At 40.6% G+C, this 21,306-nt stretch overlaps 2 protein-coding genes across 6 annotated transcripts in view; one reads left to right on the plus strand and one right to left on the minus strand.

Annotated features, from left to right (window-relative positions):
• The window catches only part of nubp1 (nucleotide binding protein 1 (MinD homolog, E. coli)), a 73,983-nt gene extending 53,216 nt beyond the window's left edge, over positions 1 to 20,767 (plus strand). Inside the window, exons 5-11 of the mRNA XM_072560010.1 lie at positions 797 to 829; positions 2,633 to 2,723; positions 12,782 to 12,936; positions 15,377 to 15,487; positions 16,259 to 16,361; positions 18,255 to 18,338; positions 19,355 to 20,767. Coding sequence (XP_072416111.1) covers positions 797 to 829; positions 2,633 to 2,723; positions 12,782 to 12,936; positions 15,377 to 15,487; positions 16,259 to 16,361; positions 18,255 to 18,338; positions 19,355 to 19,407 — 630 coding nt within the window. The 3' untranslated portion in view covers positions 19,408 to 20,767. The remainder of the gene's footprint in view (positions 1 to 796; positions 830 to 2,632; positions 2,724 to 12,781; positions 12,937 to 15,376; positions 15,488 to 16,258; positions 16,362 to 18,254; positions 18,339 to 19,354) is intronic.
• The window catches only part of LOC140464654 (Golgi apparatus membrane protein TVP23 homolog A-like), a 66,904-nt gene continuing 47,384 nt past the window's right edge, over positions 1,787 to 21,306 (minus strand). For 4 of the 5 annotated variants that reach the window (XM_072560014.1, XM_072560011.1, XM_072560016.1 and 1 more), the window contains one exon: positions 20,651 to 20,947. In XM_072560014.1, the coding sequence (XP_072416115.1) occupies positions 20,833 to 20,947 (115 nt within the window). In that variant the 3' untranslated portion in view covers positions 20,651 to 20,832. Of the gene's footprint in view, positions 2,018 to 20,650; positions 20,948 to 21,306 lie in introns of those variants that run through there. The other variant, XM_072560013.1, reaches the window with a different exon arrangement.

Raw genomic sequence — 21,306 nt, forward strand, 5'->3', positions numbered from 1 at the left:
CGTTTCGGGTCGAGTGACCTTTCTTCAGAACTTAGCATAGTCCTGTACTCTGCCTACACTCACCTTTTTTGATAACACATCCAGACTTTATCACCAAACATCGCTAAACTTACAGTACACAACCCCTAATGTGTGCCTGTTTTAAAAGATTTTATTAAAGTAGATTTACCTCTGACTAATGCACCTAACATGCACATCCCTGAACACTATGGGGCAATTTAGCATGGCCAATTCACCTAACCTGCACATCTTTGGATTGTAGGTATTCTATTAAAAAAAGGGTAGGGATAATGTCACTGGACATTACCAAAAGCCACAGGCTGACACTCGGAGGCACATGTTCAAATCACATCACAACAGCTGGTGACATTTAAATTCAATTAAAAATCTTGGAATTAAGGCTAGTCACAGTTAGAACAATGGTAGCCATGACATTACCATCACTTGCTGTAATGAAGGCTAATCCAGTTCACCTGTATCCTTTAGGGGAGGAAATCTGCCATCCTTAGCTGGTCTGGCCTACGTTTGACTCCAGACCCACAGTGATGTGGCTCGCTGATATCAGGGAAATATTTAATTGGGGGAAGAAAAACACCAATTAACCAATGTCATATTATAAAGGAGCTTCATTTGATTTAGCAACAAAATAACATGGTCATGAATGCAATTTACAGCAGCAAAAATCCTTCTCTTCCACATACATACTCCCAATCTTTAATGTAAGCAATCTGTGTATGCCAAGGATTTAAAAGAAATTATATTAATTAAACTTTTTCCTTCCCTTCTGTTCTCACAGGTACACCAGAGTGGGTCAGGATGGTCTCCAGTGGTACGTATTGCTTTGTTGAATCACTAGCTTGTGAATGGTCTAAACATTCTGACATGTAGGCAGCCAGGCCCGTGGGAAGTGCTTTGCAGAATTGAAATTATTACCATTTTTAGTCCCATCCTCATACAATACACCTGTTGAATGAGTAATATAAAACCGAGAACTGCAAGCACTTGAGATCTAAAACAAAATCAGAAAGTGCTGGAGAAACTCTGCAGGTTTGACAACATCTGAAGAGAAAAGAACAGAGTTAACATTTCGAGCCCTGACCCCATCATATGAGGCTTTTGAAAAACGCCTCTAACACTTCTAAATGAATCAATTTACCCAATATATCATCACGGCTGTGATTTCAGTGCTTTTTGTTAAGACCAGTTTTCAGGCAAGGTTCCCCAATTTATTAAGGTCCTGAGTGAGGAGGGATGAACCAATCCCCCTCCTTTACTGACCCCTCCCCTCTCCTCACCCATCCGTTGGTTGCAATAAGATTAATTTAAGAAGTATCTCTTAACCTTGCAGAGATCTTTCTGAATGATTGTATGTTTGAAAAGGAGTCCATTTAACCTGGCTGTGTTCAGTTAACAAGAGTGAATTTGTTATTTATAAAATGCGAGAAGAAATAATAATGCAGCACACATAAACACAGATTTTGAATAAAAAAATAAATCTAAAATAAAATTTGAAAATGTACAGTATGTCTGAGAGTCATTCATGAAGAGTCGATAGTAGAATGTTGCAGCCATTGCAGTGATTGTCACTGATAGCATTGAGGTTGGTGGTTAATCAGGTGATTTCAGGTTTCTTGTCTTTGCAGTTAATTGAAATTATTTTGTCCTGTTCCTTCCTTTGGGACTGATTGATAACACTCAAGTGTTACATTCAAGCGAGTGTTTTATCTCTTTCTTTAGCTGCAATGCAGGGATGTTTAGTTCCGGTTCTCATACCTGTGACCTTCACAGTACAGTAATCCACTCAGAAGAACGTCAGACCGCTACTGCAAGCTGTCTGAGTTGAAGCTTGATTTTAATCTACTGTTTTTGCGTATTTCTGGTAGAGCAAAACACAAACATGTCTGCCGGAGATGGGTTCCTGCTGGGTGGAGTTTAGCTCGTCATTATCTCTGATGGTAATCATCTGTCTCATTATCATTTCCCAGACTCCATGTGGATGTGACATTCCAGAATTTCCCTGCAGACAACCACAAAAGGGGAAGCAATGACCTATTATCGCTGGACTATTAATCTAGAAACTTGGCTAAGGTTCTGGCTTCAAATCCTGTCACAGTAGATGGTCAATTCAGTATTTGAATTCAGTAAAAGAAAAATTTGGGTTTATGATCATTAGACTCTTAATTCCGTTGTCAATTGTCAGAAAAATCCGTCTGGTTCACTAGTGTCCTTTAGGGAAGGAAATCTGCCATCCTCACCTGATATAGCCTCCATGTGACTCCAGACCCACAGCAATGTGGTTGACTCTTAATTGCCCTCTGCTCAGTTGGGGATGTGCAATAAATGCAGGTCCATTAAGAGACGCTCACACCCAGTGTTCAATTTGCTTCTTTGTTGGGCCCTATTGATTTGTTTTCTGTTATACAGTGTTTTCAAATATAAGCACACGATTCTCCCATCATTGGAGATTTTATACAAGTTCTCCATTTTATATTTGTTACGTTCATGTGCCTCCCAACTCAATTTTATTAGAATATTGATTTACTGCACATTTGTGAAAATTTGTTGAACTTCACCCTAACCGCATTGCTACAAGCCATATTGATGTTTCTCTCTTTTGATTTGTTTCTTACAGTATGTGGAAGAAAATCTGGGTATAATGTCAATTGGATTTTTGCTCAGCAGCCTTGATGACGCTGTAATTTGGAGGGGGCCAAAGAAAAATGGTTTGTTTATTTTTGTTGAGTTTATCCTTTATGGCTTAAAAAGTGTCCTCTGTGACATGTATAGCATTCAGGGCAATAATGTCTCTCATTCCTAATGTATTTTATGGAGTCTGAATGGGATGAAAATACACGTGGGCATAGTGTGGTCAAAGGACAAGTCAAAGATTGAATGAATATATTATTCTGGAACATTATGACTCTGTTTGGAGCCATCTGCTGGAAATCAAGTTTCACTATTTGATGAGTTGAGATTGTGGGGCTGGAAAAGCACAGCAAGTCAGGCAGCATCCCAGGAGCGGGAGCATCGACATTTCTGATGAAGGGCTTATGCCAGCATCTGCAGTCGGAACTTTCTCCACTATTTGATGAGCTGTATGAAAGTGTAAATGCTTTATTCCATCAACAAAATAGTCACTTTGTTCCTCCTCCTCATTATTAATGAGAATAAAAGAGACTTTTCAACATGTTTCACAATAAATTCTGAAGGAGCATAGAGTCATGGAGATGTACAACATGCAATCAGACCTTTCAGTCCAACTTGTCCATGCTGACCAGATATCCCAACATAAGCGAGTCCCATTTACCAGCAATTGGCCCATGTCCCTCTAAACCCTTCCTAATTATATACCCATCCAGATGCCTTTTAAATGTTATAATTGTACCCGTCTCCCCCACTTCCTCTGGCAGCTCATTCCAGACACGTACCACCCTCTGTGTGAAAAAGCTGCCCTTTAGGTCCCTTTTAAATTTTTCCCCCCTCACCCTAAACCTATGCCCTCTAATTCTGGACTTCCAACCCCAGGGAAAAAATCTTGTCTGTTTATCCTATCCATGCCCCTCATGATTTTATAAACCTCTATAAAGGTCACCCTTCAGCCTCCAACACTCCAAGGAAAACAGCCCCAGCCTATTCAGCCTCTCCCTATCACTCAAACCCTCCAACCCTGGCAACATCCTTGTAAATCTTTTCTGAACCTTTTCAAGTCTCACAACAAACATCCGATAGGAAGGAGACCAGAATTGCACACAATATTTTAAAAGTGGCCGAACCAATGTCCTGTATAGCCACAACATGACCTCCCAACCCTTATACTCAATGCTCTGACCAATAAAGGAAAGCATTCCAAATGCCTTTTTCAGTATCCTAGAGGTAAAAACAATAACTGCAGATGCTGGAAACCAAACATCTCTTGCAATTACACCTCTTCCCACCCTATCTCTTGCAATTACACCTCTTCCCACCCTATCTCTTGCAACTCCCGCGAGGAGGTTGAGCAATTCATCAACTTCACTAACACATTCCACCCTGACCTTAAATTTACCTGGACCATCTCTGACACCTCGCTCCCTTTCCTGGACCTCTCCATCTCCATTAGTCACGACCGACTTGACACTGACATTTTTTACAAACCCACCGACTCCCACTGCTACCTGGATTACACCTCTTCCCACCCTACCTCTTGCAAAAATGCCATCCCGTAATCCCAATTTCTCTGCCTCCGCCGTATCTGCTCCCAGGAGGACCAGTTCCACCATAGAATACACCAGATGGCCTCCTCCTTTAGAGACCGCAATTTCCCTTCCCACGTGGTTAAAGATGCCCTCCAACGCATCTTGTCCACATCCCGCACCTCCGCCCTCAGACCCCACCCCTCCAACCGTAACAAGGACAGAACACCCCTGGTGCTCACCTTCCACCCTACAAACCTTCGCATCAACCAAATCATCCGTTGATATTTCTGCCACCTCCAAAAAGACCCCACTACCAGGGATATATTTCCCTCCCCACCCCTTTCCGCCTTCCGCAAAGACCGTTCCCTCTGTGACTACCTGGTCAGGTCCACAGCCCCCTACGACCCACCCTCCCATTCTGGCACTTTCCCCTGCCACCGCAGGAACTGTAAAACCTGTGCCCACACCTCCTCCCTCACCTCTATCCAAGGCCTTAAAGGACCCTTCCACATCCATCAAAGTTTCACCTGCGCATCCACTAATATCATTTATTGTATCCGTTGCTCCCGATGTGGTCTCCTTTACATTGGGGAGACTGGGCGCCTCCTAGCAGAGCGCTTTAGGGAACATCTCCGAGATACCCGCACCAATCAACCAAACCGCCCCGTGGCCCAACATTTCAACTCCCCCTTCCACTCACCACCAGAAGCCTGGAGGAAGAATGCCTCATCTTCCGCCTCGGAACACTTCAACCCCAGGGCATCAATGTGGACTTCAACAGCTTCCTCATTTCCTCTTCCTCCACCTCATCCTAGTTTCAAACTTCCAGTTCAGCACTGTCCCCTTGACTTGTCCGGACTTGTCCGACCTGCCTAGCTCCTTTTCCACCTATCCACTCCACCCTCCCCTCCCTGACCTATCACCTTCATCTCCTCCCCCACTCACCCATTGTACTCTATGCTACTCTCTCCCCACCCCCACCCTCCTCTAGCTTATCTCTCCACGTTTCAGGCTCACTGCCTTTATTCCTGATGAAGGGCTTTTGCCCGAAACGTCGATTTCGCTGCTCGTTGGATGCTGCCTGAACTGCTGTGCTCTTCCAGCACCACTAATCCAGAATTTTTCAGTATCCTATCTACCTGTGACTCAACATGTTTATTACAGACAAGCGTAGTCTTCAAACAAGTGGGAAACTAATTGTTAACTAAGCTGCTTTGTGAATGAAACCATATCCCTTTTAATCCCAAATGTCTTCATACAGGCAAAGACATAGTGTTGTTAAGCATGGGAAAACAATGGGCCAAAAGGGGAATGAAACCACAATGTCCCTGTTTGTCAAGGGGCAAAATCAGACAACAAAAATGGGTCAACTTCTTGTAGCTCCTTTGAATTCTTGTCACTGAGATGCAGTTGCTAACAGCGACAGAATAATGGAAAATCTTCAGAAAAGATTTCAGAGTCAGCTGAGTAATTGTTAGGTATTTGAAACCTTGTAAGGTTTTCCAAACTACTTCACTGAGAGACATCTAGAGAATGCTGCCTTCAGCTTCAAGCTCGGATTCTCATAGCCTGAAAAAGAGAGAGAGTGCTACACCCTTGCAAACTTCCCCAGGAACTGCCCAGAGTTTCTAAGTGCGTGCTGAAAAAGCACCAGTTATCTCAATCCAGAGGCTGTGGCGAGGTGATAGCTGGAGAAAGTGAGGATTGCAGATGCTGGTGATCAGAGTCAAGAGTGTGGTGCTGGAAAAGCACAGCTGGTCAGGCAGCATCTGAAGAGCAGGAGAATCGACGTTTCAGGCATAAGCCCTTTATCAGGAAACATAGATCCATTAGTATGAGTTTGCTCAACAATTAAAGCAACAAAATTCCGTCTTGCTCATCTTGTTGGAGACATTGAATTGATCATAGTTTGATTCAAACTCTTGGCTATCCAGTTCTAAATAATCAGATGATAAATTCTTTGCAACCCAGTAATTTCCAAATGTCCATTTTCTAATTCCGGTAATCTGTAAATATATATGCATTCCCAACAAGTGTGCTGTGTTAGGTTTTACCTGCACAAAGAAAACATTGCACCTTCAATTCCTTCTGCTCAGAATAACTTGGGTAGCTGGTGTGAGAAATTGAAGAGTTTCCATCTTAAAGACAGGCAGCTTTTGGACCCTTCCAGCTCTTCGCTAGTTAGATTGATAGCTTTGGAAGAGTTGACAGTGCCATTGAAGAAAAATTACGACATTTTGATTGCATGGATGTATAAAATAGGCATTTCTTTTAAAATAAGAATTGAATATTAGAAGAGAATAGAAACTAAAAGGAGTTTGTCCACAAGGAGAGAGGAAAACAGAGATTGAATTTCTTTGAACCATACCTGCTTCAGAGGGTCATTGACTGAATTTGTACAGTTAGACAATAGGTGCAGGAGTAGGTCATTCTGCCCTTCGAGCCTGCACCACCATTCAATATGATCATGGCTGATCATCCTTAATCAGTATCCTGTTCCTGCCTTATCTTCATAACCCTTGATTCCACTATCCTTGAGAGCTCTATCCAACTCTTTCTTAAATGAATCCAGAGACTGGGCCTCCACTGCCCTCTGGGGCAGAGCATTCCACACAGCCACCACTCTCTGGGTGAAGAAGTTTCTCCTCATCTCTGTCCTAAATGGTCTACCCTGTATTTTTAAGCTGTGTCCTCTGGTTTGGCACTCACCCATCAGCGGAAACATATTTCCTGCCTCCAGAGTGTCCAATCCTTTAATAATCTTATATGTCTCAATCAGATCCTCTCTCAGTCTTCTAAACTCAAGGGTATACAAGCCCAGTTACTCCAGTCTTTCAGCGTAAGGTAGTCCCGCCATTCCAGGGATTGATCTCGTGAACCTACGCTGCACTCCCTCAATAGTCAGAATGTCTTTCCTCAAATTTGGAGACCAGAACTGCACACAATACTCTAGGTGTGGTCTCACCAGGGCCCTGTACAGCTGCAGAAGAACCTCTTTGCTTCTGTACTCAATCCCTCTTGTTATGAAGGCCAGATGCTGTTAGCCTTCTTCACTACCTGCTGTACCTGCATGCTTACCTTCATTGACTGGTGTACAAGAACACCCAGATCTCTCTGTACTGCCCCTTTACCTAAATTGATTCCATTTAAGTAGTAATCTGCCTTCCTGTTCTTGCCACCAAAGTGGATAACCATACATTTATCCACATTAAACTGCATCTGCCATGCATCTGACCACTCACCTAACCTGTCCAGGTCACCCTGTAATCTCCTAACATCCTCCTCACATTTCACCCTGCCACCCAGCTTAGTATCATCAGCAAATTTGCTAATGTTATTACTAATACCATCTTCTATATCATTATATATTGTAAAAAGCTGTGGTCCCAGCACTGATCCCTGCGGTACCCCACTAGTCACTGCCTGCCATTCCGAAATGGAGCCGTTTATCACTACTCTTTGTTTCCAGTCAGCCAACTTTCAATCCAAGTTAGTACTTTGCCCCCAATACCACGCGCCCTAATTTTGTTCACTAACTTCCTATGTGTGACTTTATCAAAAGCTTTCTGAAAGTCCAGGTACACTACATCTACTGGATATGCCTTGTCCATCTTCAGAGGGACATTACTTATGTTGGTCATGGTCAGATGTTGCATGGTTTAGGATACAGGGATGAAAAATAATCATTTTCTTTGTCTTTTCAAGCCAGTCATGCATGTAGCTGTTGGATTGGTGGTTTCAAAGGAGAAGCCAATTTAGTATAGACCAAAGATCAATTAATGTTTACTTGACATGCACAACTCAAAAAAAGCTACCGTAATTTAACTGGAAGTCATGTGCTTGTTTGCACTTTATTTTAACAGCAATGATGTCTGTGGAAACAATTTAATAATGTGGGTGCCAACCTGTGGTTTCTGATGTCATTTCAGACATCAGATTGAGAGTACCAAAAGCAGAAACACTTATTTCTGATATCAGTCATTGATTGCAAACTGTGCATCAGCTTCTGACTATTGCATTTAAACTCCAAATTTCCTACTGGAAGGAATAGGATTGCAGCCACGTGTTGAGAGTTACTCCAAGTAACTCCACTCCACTGCGGCTGCACTTGGAGTATTGTGTACAGTTCTGGTCACCGCATTATAAGAAGGATGTGGAAGCTTTGGAAAGGGTGCAGAGGAGATTTACTAGGATGTTGCCTGGTATGGAGGGAAGGTCTTACGAGGAAAAGCCGAGGGACTTGAGGCTGTTTTCGTTAGAGAGAAGAAGGTTGAGAGGTGACTTAATAATCAGAGGGTTAGATAGGGTGGAAGGGAGAGCCTTTTTCTAAGAATGGTGACAGCGAGCACGAGGGGGGCATAGCTTTAAATTGAGGGGTGATAGATATAGGACAGATGTCAGAGGTAGTTTTTTTACTCAGAGAGTAGTAAGGGTATGGAATGCTTTGCCTGCAATGGTAGTAGATTCGCCAACTTTAAATACATTTAAGTCGTCGTTGGACAAGCATATGAACATACATGGAGTGGTGTAGGTTAGATAGCCTTCAGTTTGGTATGACAGGTCGGCGCAACATCGAGGGCTGAAGGGCCTGTACTGCGCTGCAATGCTCTATGTTCTATATTATGCTGAATTCACTATTGTTGCAATACCTCTCTTTTATGAACCCTCTGCTGAAATGAACTTGTGAAGGGATTGTTTGTCTTCGTTTGATACAGATTGCTGAGCTGCTTCACATTCATTGCTATCACAAGATATTTATCTCTCCTATTGGCATATTTTATTTGATCCATTCAGAAGGATCCCCAACCTATCTGTATTGTCCATTTCTTAAATGAATCTGAGTTTTCTGTCTTCACTAATTACGGAATTCTGAGGATGAATCTTAAATTTGGATGAAGAAAAGCATACATGTGCTGGTCCTTCATTAATCTTCAATTAGTGTTTAGTTATGTCTACTCACTATTTTAGGGGATCAGTTAGCTGGATGGTTGGTTTTCAATGCAGAGTGAAGCCAACAAAGTAGGTTCAGTTCCTGCACTAGTTAAGATTACCATGAAGGATTCTCCTTCTGAACCTCTCCCTTGCTCTTTACCCTCAGGTTAAACCACCACGAATCGTCCCTCTCTAATGAGAGAGCAGCCCCTATGAAGGGGAATATATTGACTTTACTTTTACCTTACTCACTATTTTGAAGTAATTTTCTAAATTTATCTGTTCCTATACTATTTATTATATTATTTACCTTTAAGGCCACTTCTTAGATTCCTCTTTTTAGGGTTGAACCACCCTTATTTCTCTCTTTTTTTTTCTCATCAACCCATCCCATTGACACTATTGATCAGCCTGAAGACTCTCTAGTCTGAACTGAGTGGAATGGTGATTTCTTAAAGGTCCCTTGATGGTCTCACTTTATTCAAGATGTCCTCTGACCAGGGCACTGTACAAAATGTTTGCTTTGTGTCTACAACACGGCCATGTGTTCAACGTAATGATCTTCACTGAAGTGAACTTAAAATGTCTGCTCAGTGAGATGTGCCTCATGATAGAGGTCACATGACTACAGCAGACCAGGAGACATAGAAACAGAAATTAGGCCATTTAGCCCGTCAAGTCTGCTGTGCCATTCTATCATGGCTGATAAGTTTCTCAACCCCATTCTCCTGCTTTCTTCCTGTAACCCTTAATTCCCTTGATATTAAAAAACCTATCTATCTAAAATGACAGGATAGTTGTTATGGGGGGCCTTAACTTACCAAATATTGTTTGGAATCACTGGAGTTCAAGTACTTTAGATGGGTCAGTTTTTGTCCAATGTGTGCAGGAGGGTTTCCTGACATAGTATGTTGGACAGGTCAACAAGAGGCAAAGCCACATTAGATTTGGTACTGGGTAATGAACCAGGCCAGGTGTTAGATTTGGAGGTAGTTGGAGCACTTTGGTGATAGTGACCACAATTTGGTTCCATTTACTTTAGCAATAGGAAGGGATAGGTATATACTGCGGGGGGAAAGCAATTACAATGCAATTAGGTAAGGTTTAGTGTGAATTGGATGGGGAATTAAGCTGCAGGTAATGGGCACGTTTGAAATGAGCTTGTTCAAGGAACAGCAATTGCGTGTCCTTGATAAGTATGTACCTGTCAAGCAGGGAGGAAGTGGTCGAGCGAGGGAACCATGATTTACTAAAGAAGTTGAATCTCTTGTCAAGCAGAAGAAGGAGATTTATGTAAAGATCAGATGTGAAGGTTCAGTTAGAGCAGTTGAGAGTTCTAAGTTAGCCAGGAAGGACTGGAAGGACCTAAGGAAAGAACTAAGAAGAGCAAGGAGGGGACATGAGAAGTCTTTGGCAGGTATGATCAAGGAAAACCCTAAAGCCTTCTATGTCAGAAATAAAAGAATGACTAGAGTAAGATTAGAATCAGTCAAGGGCAATAATGGGAAGTTGTGCATGATGTCCAAGGAGATAAGAGAGGCACTAAATGAATATTTTTCGTCAATATTCACACTGAAAAAAGGCAATGTTGCTGAGGAGAATAGTGAGATACAGGCTACTAGACTAAATGGGATTGAGGTTCATGAGGAGGAGGCATCAGCAATTCTGGAAAGTGTGAAAATAGATAAGTCCCCTGGGCCAGATGGGATTTATCCTAGGATTCTCTGGGAAGCTAGGGAGGAGATTGCAGAACCTTTGGCTTTATTCTTTGTGTTGTCATTGTCTACAGGAATAATGCCAGAAGACTGGAGGATAGCAAATGTTGTCCCCTTGTTCAAGGAGGGGAATAGAGACAACCCTGGAAATTATAGACCAGTGAGCCTTACTTCGGTTGTGGATAAAGTTTTGGAAAGGGTTATAAGAGATAGGATTTATAATCATCTAGAAAGGAATAATTTGATTAGGGACTAATCAACACTGTTTTGTGAAGGGTAGGTTGTGCCTCACAAATCTTACTGTGTTCTTTGAGAAGATGACCAAATAGGTGGATGAGGATAAAGTGGTTGATGTGGTGTATATGGATTTCACTAAAGTGTTTGATCAAGTTCCCCACAGTAGGCTGTCACGCAAAATACGGAGGAATGTGATTAAGGACAATTTAGCGGTTTGGATCAGAAATTGGCTAGCCGAAAGTAGACAGAGGGTGGTGGTTGATGGGAGATGTTCATCCTGGAGTTCAGTTACTAGTGGTGTACCACAAAGATGTGTTTTGGGGCCACTTCTGTTTGTTATTTTCATAAATGACCTGGATGAGGGCATAGAATCATGGGTTAATAAATTTTCAGATGATACTAAAGTGGATACTATGGTGGAGTTGTGGATAGTGCTGAAGGATGTTGCAGGTTACAGAGAGACATAGATAGGCTGCAAAGAGGTGGCAAATGGAGTTTAATGTGGAAAAATGTGAGCTAATTACTTTGGAAGAGTCACAGGAATACGGAGTACTGGGCTAATGGTAAGATTCTTGATAGTGTGGATGGGCAGAGAGATCTTGGTGTCCATGTGCAGAGATCCCTGAAAGTTGCCACCCAGGTTGCTAGGATTGTTAAGAAGGCGTACGGTTTCTGGTAGAGGGATTGAGTTCCGTTTCAGAGCCATGGTGTCAGGTTGCAGCTGTACAAAATTCTGGTGCAGCCGCACTTGGAGTATTGCATTGTAGGAAGTATGTGGAAGCATTAGAAAGGGTGCAGAGGAGCTTTATCAGGATGCCTTGTATGGAGGGACGTGTCTGCTTGCACTCTTTCCAGTTGCTCCAGTGTCCTCCTCAGTCCAAAGATGTGCAGGTTAGATGGATTAGCCGTGGGAAATGCAGGGTTACAGTGATAAGGTAGTGAGGTGGATCTGGGTGGGAGGGTCGGTGTGGACTCAGTGGGCTGAATGGCCTGCTTCCAAACTGTAGTGATTCTATGACTTTATGATTCTATGAACTGTACATCTGAATGTCTCTCTCCAGCCATTGCATTTTATTACAGATGTTAAACATTTGGGTCTTCTCAGTGGTAATCTTAAATCTGCACATTCCAATCCAAAATGTTTCCACATCAAATTTCAAATAAGAGTAATCTCAGATTCTTCATATTTAGAGCAATTATATATTCTTGTCTTCAAAGGTAAAATGATCTTAAGCCCAGATCAACTTTGGTGATAGAATAATAAAATTTTTTGTTCCCTCTTGCCACTGTAAAATAGAATATAATTTGATCTAGCACAAGCAGTGTTAAACATGAACGTTTGCATTAATAATCTGGTAATATTCCTTTTCTAAAAGTATTTTTTCCCCATTTCACCTTGTACCATAATTGAGACTGCATGGGCTCGACTTGCAGGCACCTCAGGAGTCACCCACTGAAGCTGTGTGTGAGAGATATTCAAGGGTGATTGTTTCACTAAGGTCTCACTGCCTTAACAGTAAGAAAGCACCCGGGCTCTGCCTCACACATATTAGCAATCCTGTGATTTCGGGTTGGAAACAGAGGTCTGCAAGGAATCAGGGTTATGGGCCTTCACTACATTCAAGAGATTTTATGCTTTGAGGCATGGAAATCAGCTGACAGAATGATTTTTAGTTTGCCATCCTCATTTGTTGGTATTAAAAAAATTTTTTTTTCTTTTAGGTTTAATCAAGCAGTTCTTACGAGATGTGGACTGGGGTGAAGTAGATTATCTGATTGTTGATACACCACCTGGTACCTCTGATGAACATCTTTCCATTGTACAGTACCTGAGCGCCACACAAGTCGATGGAGCTGTGATCATTACCACTCCACAGGTAGGCTGCATTATCAAAATAGAACACCCCCAGTGTTGTCAAGCCTCCAGGAGTTAAAGATTAAAATTAAAGTTTTTTCTTAGTAGTGGAGACAGGGTGGTAAAGACTTTTAGGCCTGGTGGGGTGGTTGGTAGTGAGAGTTGGTGATGCAATGAAACCTTCAGGAATTTCACCACTTAATATTCATATTGTTTTATATTGTTTTGAAGCAACTGCTTTATATTAATCGACTGCATTTGCTTTTATGAGCTATGAAGCAAGAATGGGTCTAGAAATAAGAGCAGAATGCCTGGGTTTTGCTAGTTCATTGCACCAGGTCGAAGGAACTTTGTGAAATGAGCAAAGGAAACCAACGCCCCTAGGAATGTAAGAGCAAGAGTAGGCCATCCAGTTAGATTTGAGCTGATCATCTACCTCTAACCCACAAGCTGCATTGTAATCTCAGAGCTCTATCATCATCCCTGTAAACCAATTTAGCACCACCATCATTACCTCTCTATGCTTATTAATAAAAGGCAACTATATAGTCCATACATGCTTTTCAATATAAAGCATTTGTGTGGTCTATCTATGTTTTTTTAATAAAAAAGAAACTATATGCACCATGGTGAAGGAAAAAATCAAAACTTATGAATTTGTTAATGTAGGAATGGCACAGACAAAAACTGAACTGTTAAGAACCACAGCATTAATAAGAGACAGCACTGTAACACAGTGAATCAGCCATGTGATATTGTCTGCTCTAAGTGACTCCAAGAATTACATTATTTTATATTCTATTTATGTTTAAATGAATTGGAAGCATTGAAGTTATTTATATTTGATATAAATACATGTTAAAAACTGGCCTTTAAATTTTTTTTAATCTAGCTAATGCATTTTGCCCTTTGCAGTATTTTCAACATTATCCAATCTCTCTTCACTGAGACAGACTTTAAAATAGGTTTCACTTCTTCCACTTTGACAATCGATGCAGAAGAATGTATCTAATGCCAACATACCAAAAGTGACATTATATCATCTTTTTGATTGTTGATCAGTTGCATGAAATGTGTGCTTTCCAAATTCTGATGACTTGTTTTGGAAACTGCAGATTACTTATCAATATTTTTATTTATTACAGGAGACTTTGGGTCTAATTGACACTCTGCCCATTACCGTGTGTGTTGTAAAGCATATCCAATTCAAATGCATCTGAATTCTGCATATTTGGCTCAATTCAAACAAGCATGAAATTCATGTTGAAAAGCCTCATGCATTACAATGCATATATCCAGCCATCATGTGCACTCTCCATCCATCACAACATGCATGGTCTTCTCCTATCACGTTACAGAGCCCATCCCATATGGAGTATGCCCTCTCCTGCAAGAGGCAATGAAAAATTTTTAAAAGTCTTCACTGAGAGTGAAGAAATCAAGAACATTCCCTTCTCATGCAGTCATAACTTGCCCAGAAAGATACTAAGGTCATGGTTAGATGTTTCTGCAATATATGCTAGAGTAGAAGCTGTGGTGAGCATGAATTAAAAATCTTGAGATTTTTGTTGGAAAAAGCTGGTTAAACCATTGGTCTCCTTCCAGATGTCTGTATAATCAGAGGTTTGAACTTGCAATTTAAAGTATATCATACAACTGCTGAACAATTTACCTCTGGCACTAAACACTGCCAAACTTACTGAGCTTCTCCAGCATCCTCTGTGTTCACTTCACCAGCATCCTCGGTGTTCACTTCACCACTATTCCAGTTAATCAGAAAGCCCAGTTTGTGGGCCAGCCCATAAGATTAGTGGATTGCTCATTGCTTAGGGAGCTTAGAGTTCTTACCTTTGAATTGGCTTTCAAATACGAGAAACCTTCTTTCAGCACCACAGACTGATCTGACAGTGGGTTTAAAAATGTTTAGTGTAAGCCGGATTTAGTTCCTTTTCTTGGGTTTTCGGTGAAAAGTACTCACAGCAAATGCTCCAAAACGTGTTGTCCAGACACCAAACTGTAACATTTGTAATATGGAATTTTAGAAAGAAACTGAATCAGAAACTGGCACTTTCCACTTAGGGCTACATAATCTCCATGTTGGACATATTTATGAAGAAAGTATACTTGTGGTAGTGCATTGGAACCTGAGATTTTGAGGTTTATAAATATTCAAGCAGTGCAAATTCTGCAACTTTCCAATCTTGAAGTGGAAAGATCTTTCGCTGCCCTTGAATTGAGCCTGTGTAATCTCCGCAGAGTTCTTAAAATTCTGAATTGTTCTTGAGAAATGCTTAGAGGTTTTTGGGAAAACATCTTTGTTTTCAAAGTACCACATATGGTACTTTGAAATCTGATGGAAGGGATGTTGAATTGATTTGGTGTTGTTATTAAATGCCTTTAAAAGTTAATTTCTAATCTGCTATTGTACTCATACTGTAAATTTTACTTTGATCCTATAATAGGAAGTGTCGCTACAGGATGTGAGAAAGGAAATTAACTTCTGTCGGAAAGTGAATTTGCCTATAATTGGGGTTGTAGAAAATATGAGTGGCTTTGTGTGTCCAAAGTGCCAGGTGAGATGTTTCATTCTGAATGAAATTACTTTAAAATTGTAAGCCAGTTTCAGCCTCTTATCCCTGTTCTAGCTCTTGATGTATTAAACCACAATCTTGAAGAGGACCAAGCAGCTTGCTCTCAGGCTTATTGCAGATGTTCCTCTCAAAATAAATGTTTTCTAAACTAACATAGGCCAGGTTCTGTCACTCTTTCCCCTCTGATGGAGGAATTGCTTGCTTTCCCATGGAAGCACTGGGTATGACTGCGTGTTGAAGGAAATCATGTTGTCAATGGCTTTTAACCCTAATGGTGTTTTGTTGGTCACCATACATTGAGATAAAACCAAGCAAGGTAGTAGCTCACTAGCATATGCAGCCTTATAAGTTTCAAAATGAATTTGTCATAAGCACATTTGTTCCAACAGTATTTGTGAGAAGAACTGTGAAAACTCTATTGTATATGACTAATAGGTGGGTTTGCTAATGTTCAGAGGAATGGGGAGGGACAGAAAGTAGAACTTCCAGTGAAAATGTGGCTGTGTTTAGACTAGTTTTGTGTTAATGTAGGAGCTTAGGGAGTAGCTATCAATGCATATGACCATATCACTTCAGAAAGTGCAGTAAAGGCCTCTGGGATGGGAGCTGTGAAAGATTGGCTTTCATTGGACTGAGTTGCCAAAGAGTGTAGGATAAATTGAGTCTTGAATAGGTCTTACATTCCTCTAGTCTTTCTTGTTTTCAAATTATTGGCATAGAATATAATTGCTTCTATATTTTGCACATTTACAGCATGAATCTCAGATTTTTCCACCAACTACAGGAGGTGCCATGAAGATGTGTAAAGATTTAAGCATTCCCTTCCTTGGTAAAGTGCCCTTGGATCCTAGGATAGGTATGTCCTACAGACTGCTAAAGAACAAGACTGATTGTCCAAAGCTAAATAAGAACCTTTGGAAGTTAATACTGTTATACTGATTTTACTAACTGATGTACTTAGAGTCATAGAGATGTACAGCATGGAAACAGACCCTTCGGTTCAACTTGTCCATGCCGACCAGATATCCCAACTCCATCTAGTCCCACCTGCCAGCACCCGGTCCATATCCCTCCAAACCCTTCCTATTCATATACCCATCCAAATGCCTCTTAAATGTTGTAATTGTACCAGCCTCCACCACATCCTCTGGCAGCTCATTCCATACATGCACCACCCTCTGCATGAAAAAATTGCCCCTTAGGTCACTTTTTTTATCTTTCCCCTCTCACCTTAAACTTGTGCCCTCTGGTTTTGGACTCCCTGCAGTGGGAAGAAGACCATGGACTCATCTGTATCTATGTCCCTCATGATTTTATAAACCTCTATAAGGTCACCCCTCAGCCTCTGACATGCCTGGGAAAATACCCCCAGCCTGTTCAGCCTCCAATGTTGTAATTGTACCAGCCTCCACCACATCCTCTGGCAGCTCATTCCATACACTTACCACCCTCTGTGTGAAAAAGTTGCCTCTTACATCTCTCTTATATCTTTCCCCTCTCACCCTAAACCAATGCCCTCTAGTTCTGGACTCCCCAATCCCAGGAAAAAGACTTTGTCTATTTATCCTATCCATGCTCCTCATAATTTTGTAAACCTCTATAAGGTCACCCCTCAGCCTCTGACGTTCCAGGGAAAACAGCCCCAGCCTGTTCAACCTCTCCCTATAGCTCAAATCCTCCAACCCTGGCAACATCCTTGTAAATCTTTTCTGAACCCTTTCAAGCTTCACAACATCTTTCCGATAGGAAGGAGACCAGAATTGCACACAATATTCCAATAGTGGTCTAACCAATGTCCTGTACAGCCGCAACATGACCTCCCAACTCCTGTACTCAATACTCTGACCAACAAAGGAAAGCATACCAAACGCTGCCTTCACTATCCTATCTACCTGCAACTCCACTTTCAAGGAGCTATGAATCTGCACTCCAAGGTCTCTTTGTTCAGCAACACTCCCTAGGACCTTACCATTAAGTGTATAATCCTGCTAAATTAAACTCCATCTGCCATGAAACCAGTCTGAGATCTTTATCTAGAGGTTGCCTTTATTTAAAAATTATGTCAAAGACAAAGCCATTAACTGTGGTCAGTCCACTGAACTTTATTCACCAAACAACAAACTGACATTTCTAATTCGATTTGGGTGTGAATATGGTGAGGTGAGTAGCCCTTAATAGATGAGACACCAGCCTTATACAGCAGCTTTCAATAATGAGCTTTTGACCCTGGAGACTGATACTGATCAAGCATCATCAGATTTGTGTGTTAAATATGGTTTACCATCATTTTCTATGGGCAATTAGTGAGAGTCAGTAACTGTTCACCTTGCCAACATATTCATATTCCATGAATGATTACTTTTTAAAATACACTGGAACAAAGCTTTTGAGGATTTTTATCCTCAGCATAACTGAACATTGAACAGCTAGATATTGGATAGGTCCATTATATTGCTCCACCATTGATGATGTTGTCTTAATCAGTAACGTTGGAAATCCTTCTCTAAACCACTGAAAGGATGCATAATAGGTGTTGGAACTGACTAAACAGTCTGAACCGAGGGGTTTGGAAAGAGGGTTAAGTAACTTCCTTGTGTTCAGCATTACAATGTAAATGAAGTAACATGTTAGTTATACTGTCACAGTTCATAATGACTATTTAGTAAAACTTGAAATTGGTGAAATTCTTCTGAAGTTTATGCCTCATAAAATTTTTGATTTAATTAATACCTTTTTATTTTTGTTAAAGGAAAGAGTTGTGATGAAGGCAAGTCATTTTTGACAGAAATTCCAGGTTCTTCTGCAACTGTTGTCTACAAGGATATCATTCATCGTAAGTAATACCTACTTTCAGAATAGCTCTACAGGCTTATAAGGCTTGAGAAAGCGAAATCTTATATATTTGGTCTTAGAATTCATCAACTGCATGAAAGTAATGTCATTTGAATGGATCAGGTTCAATTTAGATTTTATCTCCAAGCTGATTTTTGATATAGCCTTTTCTAAAAGGAGTGATTATAGTGGCTAAATTTGGTTTAATGTTCTTAGAGCTTATCCAATGCGCTTGGATAAACATTAAGAACTAGATGAACATTTGTCTGGCAATGCTTTTTATACAGAAATCTGTTCAAAAAGGACCGAGAGTGGAATGGAACTGTGTGCAAGTTTTGACTGGGTGAAAATCCCTTCTGGATGTTCATTTTTAAAAAATAATCAAGAAGGGTTAGAAATATGTTTACAGCAAACTCCACAACAGCTGCACCAGTTCACTAAATACAATCGCCTTTCCTGAAGTGAAGTGACAAATGATAAAGCATTCAAGCCTAGATTTTCCTGAGTTTGTATCAGGGGTTCCTTACCAATTTCCAGCACATGGTGGAAAATCACAGGCAATCCAAGACCCCCACTAAACCTTGAAATGGTCCTGGATGTTGCTCACATAGAAAAGGTAACTACTTTTTAGGGCTGTCATGGTGCCTCAGTGGTTAGCAGTGCTGCCTCACAGTGCCAGGAACCTAGGTTCAATTCCATTCTCTGGTGACTGTCAGTATGGGGTTCCTGCAGGTGCTCCGGTTTCCTCCCATAGATGTACTGGTTAAGTGGATTTGCATGTTAAATTACTCCGTAGTGTCCAGGGATGTGCAAGATGGGTAGATTAGCCATGGGAAATGTGGGGTTACAGACATAGGGTAGGCTGGGAATGGATGGGATGCTCCTTGGATGATCGGTGCAGATTTGATGGACTAAATGGCCTCTTTCTGCAATATGTGGACTCTATGATTCTACTTGTAGTGAAGTACATGATATGTTGAATGCTTTAATTAATGAAAAAAATTGCTTCCTAAACAGGAATCCAAGAACACTGTGCCACTCATCAATCTGATGTAGAAGCAACCGCCTAATGTATCAAAAGATTTTCTGCAATCTGCTGAGCGAATTTGGCCAACTTAAGTCAATGGAGGAAACCACAGCTGAAGCTGAATTTACTCTGACTGCATATTTTCAGTTTTCATTCGTAATCTCTGAACTTCAAGATAATTCTTTGCTATCTTGGCTCTACTGCTATACTCAGTGAAGCTCTCATTTTAGATTTCAGTTTAAATTACTTTAATGGAATAGAATGATGGACATAAGGATTTCTAATAAAGAGTCTTTTTATATTTGTTGCACTGCCAGTGGAGAAAGACATTTTTGATTGAGTGGTCTAATCATGATGCAAAGGGGAGTTAAATATAGAATTATTTCCCTTATTTAGCCATACGCTAGTGTATAGTGGGGGAACCAGTGAAGGAAAAAGCAAATTGTACTCATGGCTGCCAAGACATGATGCCCTTTCAGGAAACAGCAATAGATTCACCATACCAAGCCTTTGACTCAGCGAGCAGGAACTCTATACTCAAATACAACACAGAATTTTACTCCTCTGCTTTTGTGCTGGGTTTTGTGACTATGTGTTGAGAGAAAAAGGTTACATGATAGCTACCTTCTAGCTACAATGTATTATCTTCACATTTAAGTCTGCATTTCAACTCTCCATCACCAGTAATTTTTGATATTGCTGCTGAGTCTCTGATTGTGAATTATATGTTTAAACAACTCCTCAAGAACTAATTTGAACCCCAAACGAAGACTCTGGTCTCCTTCAATCTCCTCCAATAAAAGCCAAATTACTCATTTGGATTATTATACTGGCTTTTTTGTTTCCAAACTGACAACATCCTTTTAGAAAATTGTTAATACTATTTGGAGTTTTCTTCATGTGTCAATGCTAAATACTGTTTACTTGATTAATGCAATTTTGATACCTCAAGTCAAAGCAGTTCCACGTGATAAATCTGTGTTAGTAATGATGTGGAAATAATTGTGTTAATAATGATTACAAACTTCAGTTTTATCGCTGTCCTCACTATTTTCAGTTACTTTCACTTTGTCCAAATGTTGAGTCAATTAGGTTAAAGCCCAAATCTTTGATTTTGTGTACTGTTTGTGTTTAGATTAGATGATTAGCCAGTCTGCAATCTGACAGATTAAGTGGATCCCAAAATCTGTGCTCCATCCTGCAAGATACACGATAAAGTTGGATTCTGAGTTTGTTAAAATGTTGTAAGATCATAATAGTAATCGTGTAAATTAATGTAATATACGTTGAACTTGTATGTTGACACTTTAATAAACCTGACCTCAGAGGTGAGAAAGGCACTGTACTTTCAGAACAAAGTGTTTTCAAAATTTACAACATAAATAAAATATCTTTAGCTTACATATCTACTCTTGGCATTGGCATAATTATCACTTGCAGTCCCATTCAGATAAATGCATTGTGGCTACTACAGATGATTTAGAAACAAATCCATCTGGTTGATGCAGTAGATTAATCTCCATGGTACCAAACAAAACTTATTTGAAGGACTTCTGTTTCTTGTCATTGCTGTTCCAATGTGTCTGGTGTGGAAAGAAATAGCAAAAATGATTAGACCCTTTGTGATGAAGTTTTAATTGACTCATTGTTCTGATCAGAACAGACCATGGAATTGATGCTGATGTTGTAACAAAAACCTGTGTCTAACTAGATAGCTTTTTAAATACAGAATGTTTAACAGAATGCTTCCACTGGAGTAAGAGTTCCTGAAACATTTTTCTTCAGATTGGAGAACTGATTTGGTCTCAACACTACAGCTATACTATTTGAAAAGAACCAATATATAGTGGAGTTCATGAAGAGATTAAATCCATTTCTCTACAGATCTTTGTACACAGGGTCCTATAAACCCCTATAGGCCATACTGGATAAGGGGAATCAG

This window comes from Chiloscyllium punctatum, chromosome 40 (assembly GCF_047496795.1).
Source record: "Chiloscyllium punctatum isolate Juve2018m chromosome 40, sChiPun1.3, whole genome shotgun sequence".
NCBI lineage: Eukaryota > Metazoa > Chordata > Chondrichthyes > Orectolobiformes > Hemiscylliidae > Chiloscyllium > Chiloscyllium punctatum.